Source organism: Vicia villosa, linkage group LG5, assembly GCF_029867415.1.
Source record: "Vicia villosa cultivar HV-30 ecotype Madison, WI linkage group LG5, Vvil1.0, whole genome shotgun sequence".
NCBI classification, from domain to species: Eukaryota; Viridiplantae; Streptophyta; class Magnoliopsida; order Fabales; family Fabaceae; genus Vicia; species Vicia villosa.
Window position 1 is genome coordinate 47,388,922 of NC_081184.1, and position 10,078 is coordinate 47,398,999.

General features: G+C 35.8%; 1 protein-coding gene across 1 annotated transcript; it reads right to left on the reverse strand.

Annotated features, from left to right (window-relative positions):
• Positions 1–4,900: 4,900 nt before the first annotated feature.
• LOC131604607 (uncharacterized) lies at positions 4,901–7,766 on the reverse strand. The gene is made up of 8 exons (XM_058877037.1): positions 7,660–7,766; positions 7,334–7,458; positions 6,801–6,892; positions 6,114–6,330; positions 5,845–6,015; positions 5,642–5,697; positions 5,362–5,522; positions 4,901–5,312 (listed from the first exon to the last, which is right to left on the reverse strand). Exons 1-8 carry the CDS (start codon positions 7,764–7,766, stop codon positions 4,901–4,903), a joined length of 1,341 nt encoding a protein of 446 aa, XP_058733020.1.
• Between the last annotated feature and the right edge of the window lie 2,312 nt (positions 7,767–10,078).

Below are 10,078 nucleotides of genomic sequence, written 5' to 3' on the forward strand. Positions count from 1 at the left end.
TCAGCGATACCTAAGTGACATACATACATTCAATACTTAACATCTTATGAATGCATGACAAAACTTACAACTCAAAACACAGTCCTACTATTCTATCAAGAATGATATCAGAGAGGCTCACATACAAACCCTAACATATTCCCGTAAGTTCTACTTTCCAATCAGGTTTTTAGTCTTCTATTTAAAGCAAACTTCTGAACTAGATTTAGGCTTCAAAGTGCAGCAAAGAGACTGCTAGAAATCTGCACAATCTTCTCCATAAAAATAAGTCTTCAATCATTTGTTTCCTAACTATTCTCCATATTTAGAAACCATGAAAATATTCAACACAGATAAAATATTTTATCATTAAATATAGCGCCTGATTGGATTGCATAATATTCTTCAAATATTCTACATCTGTAACAACTTAAACAGAATCCAAAAGGCCCAGCTTCGACGTGTTATACATGTTGCACTTGATTGAACATAATGTTCAACCTCTATATTCTGTTGGTTGAAACATTATATCTAACATGTTGTTGTCTAATTTATTTTACTAAAACTAATGCCAATCATACAATCTTAGAGAATCAACAATCTCACTCTTTGGAAAATTTTGGCTAAAACATATTTACATATTAAAATCAGATTTCAGCAACAAAAATTAACCAAAACCTAGATGTATTGCAGAGTTACAGAGTCTTCATGCACTCCTCAATTATAACTTCTCTATTTGAGACATTCGTGGCAGATCTAAATGTTAGAGAGTTAGTCTTCTTTTCATTCATATGAAGGTTGTCAGGACTTCAAGTTTGAGATATTTTCACATCATTTTGAACGAGATTCATATTCCTACATACCATAGACCAGCAACCTCATGAAAGGAGTAGAAAGTCCTGAAGTCATTTGGTGTACATGAGGAAGAAGATAACTGATATCCCCCTTAATGCAGAAACCAAGTTTTGCCCCTGATAGAAGTATCCAATTTTCCCTGCTTATGGATAATTCTTTTAGAGGGCATAAGAGACCCATTAAGTGGCATAAGAGACCCCATAAGAGGCACCCACCAGTCAACATGTGTAACTCAGAATAAAGGACACAATTGTGTTCATAACTCAGATTACAAGACACAAAAACAAACAAGACTCGTGATGAAACATCTTATTTGACATCTTTGTAACCCCAAAAATTTAGACACGAGAAAAAAATAGTCCCAAAACCACACCCCTGAGCACATTCTTTCTCCCCCCTTTTAGCCATTAATTAACAAAGGACTCCATTACAGACTCATACTCAGACAGTACTCGCCCATACCCGAACAAATGCCTTAGGCCAATGATATGAAATGAGAAGAGAAAATGGATGACCTCTTTAAATAGTTATGCAGTTACATAGGAAATAACAATCCTAGATTGTAACACTAGTCTTGGTCAAAGAAAAAATGTTATTTGAGGAAGATGACATTACCACAACTACACGTGCACCGTCCAAGTCAATTTTTGAATGGCTTTATTGACTTTGGACCGGTTCTCCTGAAACGCTTGTTCCAATAAATGTGCATGCTCAGATACATTGTACACACTTCTGACGTGTTCTTGATTGCACCGGCCATAATATTCCCTTGCTGGTATTGAGGGACCAAAGTCCTGAACAATGTCCTGACATCTTTTCAGACATTGTCTACCTTCTCTTATACTCTCAAGACTTCTTCAATCAAGCAGTAGATGGTTCAATAAAGCCATCTCGTGACCTGAAGTAAAACACCAGGCCTTCTACAGGTCACTATTCTATACTCAACTAGAACTCGTGACAAAGCCCAAGGAGACAAGATATCATGTGAGACATCTCCCATGCTATAAACTAACCTTTATTTAGTCGTACTTAAAATAGAAGAGAAAAATAAATTCTCTTATGCACAATGCTTTCCCTCAGAGTGTTCCAAAGAGGTTAGAGCACACATGATTCACCCAACCAGCTTCTTATAACTAGAACCACACCTGTCCTCCCAAGAACACAACAGCACCCAGAACACAATGTCTGATAGTCCTTATGTCATGACATGTTATCTGACATCAAACCTCACACGAGATACATCATCTCCACACGCTTCACTAGAATACAAGATCTCAAGGACTGTACCATTAGGGAAAAAATCCAATTACAAGACTTAACTTCCCCTGTCTTGGACAACCACTGCTCCTCTTTTGCTGAACACACTTTTATCACGTGAGATCAATCTTAGTCTTCCTTCAACCCACTAATCGCCCGGGCCTAGTTGCTAAACAACGACATAGCTGATCTATACTCATAGGCATGACTTTATGGATGAAAAGATGTTATATATCCTGTGTTTGACATACACTTTCAGCTGCTTCATACACAAGTTGACCATTTAGAGAAGTAAACTCTTAACTACTTTCTGAACCATAATATTTATAATATAGACTTGTACACAATATTCAGACAAATACTCATCTCCCTACAAAGTATTTGCAATCAGTCATATGCATAACTTCATCAGATTACCACAATCTGGTCTTGTATCAGAAAAAATCATCTCAGACCACTTCATTTGATACTTTTACCTTGTACCTATTAGCAATGTTGGTATAAGAGGGTTCTATAATCACTCTAATATAGATATGGTCAGACCATTTTCCTCCTTTACACAGAGCTTATGCAGCTTGGAAGTCATTCATTTAGGTTATTCAAGAAGATTCCAATGGAATACACCCTCTGTAGCTTCTTCTGGATGATTTATGAACACCATAATATTAGCAAAAGAAATACACTCCCATGCAGTTATCTAGAACACAATGTTTAGACTGCAATCCTGCATCTAATCATTTGTCAATACACAACTCCCTTTGTTAGGAAAGATGTCTAGCATACATGATCCGACATTATTCATGTACACAACTTCCTAAAGCAAACTCTTCCATCGACATGGTCTCCTGAGATGATGTTCCAACATTACTTTTGATATCATTCATGATCACAGGATTGCATAATATTCTCCAAATATTGTGCATCTGTAACAAGTTAAACAAAATCCAAAAGGCCCAGCTTTACGCTTAGTCACGATGTCAAATGGATCCTGCAAAGGACATCTCTCTTCGACATGTTATACCAGTTGCAGTTGATAGAACATCTTTTTCAACATAATATTCAACCTTTAAATTATGAAGGTTGAAACATTTTATCTAACATGTTGTCTAGTTTTTTTTACTAAAATTAATGCCAATCATACAACCTTAGAGAATCAACATAATCAAAATAATTATTTTCTCAACTATACTCATCAAAAGCATCAAGCAATATCAATATTCAACAAGGCATACTCATAGTGTTCACAATTAACTCTAATAACTATTATTTAAAGATTAAGGGTTACATACATAGCTTTATCTCCCTCAAGAACAACTCTAAACTCAAATAATTTAATTCTCAAACTCAACTTTATACACATCAACTTCAACTTTGAATACCTCAATAATTCAATTAATTAATTTTCTCATAAAAACTTAACAAGCACTACCAAACAACATCAAATAGACCTCGACAATAGAATTTGCTCGAAAAATAGATTCAAATGACCAAAAACAGGTCAAACAGGGGATGACACTCATCACCCCAAACCACCACCTTTCTCTCTCTCACTCAAAATCTTCACCACTGTGACGTTCGAGTAAGGAGCCCATTCCTGGAACCATGACGGTCGGCCCTCCAGCCTTCCCAACACACTAACGGTTGGCTTGTCACGAAGGTGATGCCCATCATTGCTGTGCCGAATGCAAAATTCTGCGTTTTCACCATTGGAGCACTTTCAAAGTTATGATTTTGATTCCAGAACCCCCAAGACTCAGAACAATTTATCAATTAACAGTTATACAACAATTATCACCTCAAATATCCATAAAATAATCATTTATTCCACCAATTGATCATATAGCCTTCACCATGTTCTTCATATCACAACATATCAACATGAACACATAAACTCAGAATTGCGCATACAATTTCACATGAATTTCAGTAAATAACACAACATAATAACAACATCACAACACAATGATCTGGAGAGGTTTACAGAACCATCTCAAGAACTAAAGCCTCATTAGTGGAGGAAAGAAAAAGAAACAAGGAATAGGGTAAGGATCCCTCTCCATCCTTTATGCCATAAACACCCATAGATGAATAGTTCTCCCTTACTTCAAATTGCAGCAAGGTCTCATGTTTTGGCTAGGAAGTTATTCTCTAACCTTTGTTCTCCCAGGGTTTTGCCTCTTTCTCTACTTAGCTTCTTCTCACAAAACTTCACGTACTAACAAAAAGCTCCACTCACTATTCCATTTAAAATAAACCTAATTTTCATTTTAAATAATTCCACACTTTCCCCTAACTCTCCTTTATTCCATCTTGTTATTCTAATTTTAATTAATTTCTAGTTTTCTCCCCAAAATCACAAACTCTCTATTTTCTCTATTATTCTTAATTAATTTTAATAGTAATCTAATTCTTAATAAAAATTAACCACCCCATAATTATAATACTTATATAATTAAATAAAAGCACATCAAAATTCAAATAATTATTTAAAATATTAAAATAATAATAATAATATTAAAATTAAAATTGGGGTGTTACAACTCTCCCCCCACTTAAAGAATTTCCTCCCTCGAAAATTATCTGAACGAAACTACTCTGGATACAACCCCCTTCATCTGGCTCTCTAGCTCCCACGTCACGCTTATTTGGAAACCCCTCCCCGCACTACCTTCACCAGAGCAATCTTTTTACCTCTCAAGTGTTTTACTTCTCGATCCTTAATCCGCAAGAGTGATATCTCAACAGTCAAGTTATCTCTTACTTGCGTATCATCCAAGGGAATCATATGAGAAGGATCAAGAATATACTTCTAAAGCTGAGACACATGAACGAAACTATGAAGGTTAGAAATAGACAGTGGTAAGGAAACTCGATAGGAAACAACTCCGATTCTTTGGAGAATCTGATAAGGACCAATGAAAAGATGAGTAAGCTTTTGAGACTTCAATGCATGACCAGCACATGTCATTAGAGTAACTCTCAAAAACACATGGTTGCCTTCTTGAAACTCAAGAGTCTTCCTCCACTTATCATGATTCCTCTTCTGTCTGATTTGTGATGCCTTCGTCTTTTCTTGAATCATCTTAACCTTCTCAATAGTCTGTTGAACAATCTCTGGTTCAAGCACAACACTTTCATTAGATTCATACCAACGCAAAGGTGTCCTACACCTTCTATCATACAAAGCTTCAAACAGTGACATTCCAATACTATAATGGTAACTGTTGTTATAAGTAAACTCAATCAACGATAAGTAACTGTCCTAAGCACCTCCTTGCTCTAAAACACAAGCTCTCAATAGATCTTCCAAAGACTGAATAGTCCTCTCTATGTGAACGTCTGTCTATAGATAGTAGGCAGAACTCAACCTCAACTTGGTTCCCAAGAGTTCCTGCAAGCTCTCCCAAAACCTTGACATGAACTTTAATTCTCTATTTGAAACAATATTAGACGGAATCCTATGCAACTTCACTATCATACTGATGTAGATCTATGCTAACTTCTGCAATGGATAATTGATTTTTATCAGAATAAAATGAGCCGACTTTGCCAATCTATCCACAACAACCCAAATTGAATCACTTCCTTGAGCGGTATTCGGAAAACCTGCCACAAAATTCATAAAGATATTATCCCAATTCCATTCATGAATACTCAACTATTGCATCAATGCATACGACTTCTGATGCTTAGTCTTCAACTTCTAGAAAGTCAAACAAGCATAAACAAACTATGCAACATCCTTCTTCAAACCTGGCCACCAAAACATTTTCTTAATATCTTGATACTTCTTAGTGACTTCAAGATGAATACTCAAACTGCTCCTGTGACTCTCTTCCATAATCTTCTTTCTAAGTTTTGGTACATCAGGATTACAAACTCTATCCCAAGACTTCATGATCCCATTCTCATCAACTATGAAGTCTACTTGATTAATTAATACCAAGCAATTAATTAATCACAGATCTAACTTCTACCCTTTTTTATTTCTTCCAGCACACTCCTCGTCAACTTTAGCATACCCAAATGCAAACTTTTTGGCGTTACCTCACACACCAAGATAAGATCTCGGAACTGCTCAATGAAATCCAACTCTCTAGCCATCAATGCCGATATATGCAAGGACTTCCTACTCAACACATCTTCAACCACATTAGTTTTACCATAATGGTAACTTAACTTAAAATCGTAGTCCTTCAGAAGTTCCAGCAACCTCCTTTTCCTCATATTCAATTCTTTCTAATCAAACAAATACTTCATACTTTTATGATCTTTGAACGCCTCAAACCATACAGATAATGGCTCCACAATTTCAGCGCAAATACTACAGCTGCCAACTCTAAATCATTGGTGGGATAATTCCTGTCATGAGTCTTGATTTATTTCAAAGCATGAGCCATAACTCAATATTTCTACATAAGCACACAACCTAAGCTCATCTTAAACACATTACAATACAGAACAAAAGATTCACTCGCATTTGGTAAGATCAAAACTGGCGCCAACATCAATATATTCTTTAAATCTTGAAAAATTTCGTCACACTGAACATCCCACACATAAGCTTGACTCTATCTAGTCAATTGAATCAAAGGCAAAGCCACCTTCTAAAAGCCTTAAATAAATCTTCTATAGTAACCATCTAAACCCAAAAAACTTATAATCTTTGTAACTAACTTAGGAATCTCCCACTATAACACGATGCATACCTTATACGGATCAACGATTATCCTTCCACAAGAGATCACATGAACAATGAAACTCACTTCCTTCAACCATAATTCACACTTGGATAACTTATCTGATATCGAGAAACACCATTAATGAAACATGTATCAATGATAGCAATCAAAGAAACAAAATTAATGAAACACATACCTCATATTAAATTATCTGATTTCAAGACCTCAACACCACTTAGAGCAAACACCTTGTCACTAGCTTATGCGATATCTAGAGCCTTCTTAAGCTTTTGACACTTGGTACTGATATCACTTGGTTCACCACAGTTGAAACATGTCAGCACTGCACTCTAACACTCAGCAGCATGATGTCCTTACTTCTTACACTTAAAACATGTAAGGACTGTGCTCTTGCACTCAACAACATGGTGACCTAAACCTTCGCATTTGAAACATCTCATAGAAGTAGATACGCCTCCCCCTACTTATTCCTTTCCCACTTGCACCCTTTTGTTGGGACTTTTTTTTTCCCTTATCAGTTGGAGTTATATACGGCTTACCATGATTTTGACTCTCACTCTTCTTCTCACTAGCATTCTTGTAGTGAGTAGATTTGTACCTACTATCTTCATCATAGATTTGACACTTTTTAACTAGCACAGAGAAACAAAGAATCTCACGATACCTAATGAACTATTTGATCTCAAGATGTAAGTCACTCTGAAACTTCACACACTTGGAAACCTCAACATCCACACCATTATAGTGAGGACAAAACCTGATCAGCTCTTCAAACTTAGATGCATAGTCAGCCACTTTCATATTACCTTGCTTTAATTTCATAAATTCAATCGCTTTTCAGCTGCGAACATTAGTGGGAAAGTACTTATCCAGAAACTCAATATTGAAATTAGCCCAAGTAATCTCAACACTCACAGATTCCAACCTGAAACGGGTATTATCCCACCAATACTCAGTTTCCTCAGACAACATGTGTTTTGAACAACACCTCTTGTGTATCAGTGCACGCCATAACTCTAAAGCCAAGTTTGAGCACCCCTATTTACAAGAAGAGCAACCTTAGAAAGAGTTTATGGTTTTGATTATGCATGATATGATTAAGATGAACATGGGAATAGGTTAGTTAGTGAAATTTAGAATGTTAGATTTGGTGAAATTCTATTGACAAGTGTGTATCGCGTTAGCAAGAAGCTGTTAGGTTTGAACTTATGAAAGTATTTTGTGTGTGGTTTCAATTGGAAATGTTAATTACAATTAGGGGTTAGGAAATATTAGAGAATCTGTTTGTTTGAAATGAAGTCTGAATTTGGGCTAATTGAATGGTTTGTACAAGTTAGTAAGACTGTTAGGAATAGAAATTTGAATGTTGCATGGAACTTTTTATGTTAATGATGCAGGTTGGATGTAGACTAGATACTCTTGAATTGCCTTGGTTTTGAAGAATAACATGTGTTTTATGGCTGGGAATTAAATGGTATGTGGTTAATGTATATGGAAGTCCTGTTTATGAAACCTTATGCTGAGATGTTAATGTGTTTGGGATTTTTCGGTTTATCTGTGCAGGATCACTTGGATATGGAGAGGTCTTGGATGCTTGTGAGATTGGATTGGCTTATGACTGTGTGAACTTTTTTTTGTGTTGGATTCTGTGATATTAAAATATATATTTAATGTGTGCACTGATATGAGGTTTTGTTATGATTTAACATGACTTTGCAGGTTTTGATAGGTATGGCATGAAGCTTGGAGGAAGAACTTGTAAGATGGCCTCATGAAGGGCAGGGCAGGTTTGGTGGAGGTCTGAAGAACTTGGAAGGAACACGAAAATGGGATGGGATCAGATTTAGGGGTCAAAGAGTCAAAGGTCAGTTTGACTTGGTCAACTATTTGACCAAAAAGTCAACAGTTGACCAAAAGTCAACTGTGAGTCAAATGTGCATCTTTTGTGAATGTAACTTGTAATGTAATTTTTGGTCTTCGTAATGTATTTGGACCTTGGAGATGTAAGGTGTCTTGAAAATAGAATGAAATAAGTCCTTTTTTTTTAATTTCATCTTTTTCCTCCAAATTAGCAATACTTTAAAATTCTACTTTTTCCTTCTTTGCTAGCTTGAAAGAGCACCATAATGTAAGATGGAAACCAGATATCTTGAAAGTGTTTATAGTCAACACTAAACATTTGTCCAAAAGTCAACCACGCATCAATAGCCTTTTTTTCCGGGATGTGATCCAAGATTACTCGTTCTTTTCGTTCAAATGAAATCACCAAGTATTGTGCCATAACTTTTACTTCAAACAATGCACCCAATAATTATGTCTGAACTCCATAAAAAGATCCTCTTGATTACTACATGAATAGGGAACTCAACTCTAATCCAGTTGATCTCAACTGAAAAACCTTGATGGACTCAATCATAGGGCAATAAACCCTAATTCTTGATCCCTATTTGAAACAACTTGTTAAACTCAATCATAGGGGATAAGAACCCTAATTTCCATGACCAATGATCCAATGCCAAGTTTTATTGTTGGATGAATGCATGATATGTTGCATGACTTAATGGATGAAATTATGAGATGTATAAGCCAGTTAGAAATAAAATTAGGAGGGAAAATTTTGGGGTGCAACATCACCAAAACTCAAATAATCAATTATTCAACACATTTAGTAATAATTATCATAGCAATTAAATAATAAAATAATTACTAAATAAAAAATAGGGGTGTTACAGACGTGGGTCAATAATGACCATGATTTTCCCTGTCCCAAAGAAACATCGTATCTCATGTTTTCCATGACATAACAGTCGGAACTTCATAGGGCGAGGCAATACCTCCTTTTAGGCGACCTTCATATGTAGCCTTTCCTTGGGTGGTACAAAGGCATCGCCCTAGGCGAGGCCATTTACAATTATAATATCACAATGTTGAAAGCACATTGAATAATTGTTTTGCAAATAGTAATGGCGATTTATGTACGTGATAGGAATCAGTGAAACAAATTATTCAAAATCAACATAACAGGATCTAAACATCATTTATTCAAAGCATCATAGTATTAAAACTAGGGGTGATCGCGGTGCGGTTTGGGCGGTTTTGACGAAAAAAATCATCCGAACCGCAAGAGAAAAAATCGTGCGGTTTGGTTTGGTTCGGTTGGCTTTTAAAAAAAATCCGAACCAAACCAAACCAAACTAATGCGGTTTGGTTCGAATCGGTTGGTTCAGTTTTTTACAAATATTTTATTGAACAATACATACATATAGATGACAACATAACTTTGT

Bases quoted from the DNA above. Each gene is read 5' to 3' on its own strand.
- LOC131604607 (XM_058877037.1), bottom strand. From the start codon at position 7,766: ATGTTGTCTGAGGAAACTGAGTATTGGTGGGATAATACCCGTTTCAGG. The intron at 6,893-7,333 runs GTAAGCCGTATA...TCTCGATATCAG, and splicing joins GAGTGAGAGTCAAAATCATG to ATAAGTTATCCAAGTGTGAA. The intron at 6,016-6,113 runs GTATGCTAAAGT...TTAATCAAGTAG, and splicing joins GCCAAAAAGTTTGCATTTGG to ACTTCATAGTTGATGAGAAT.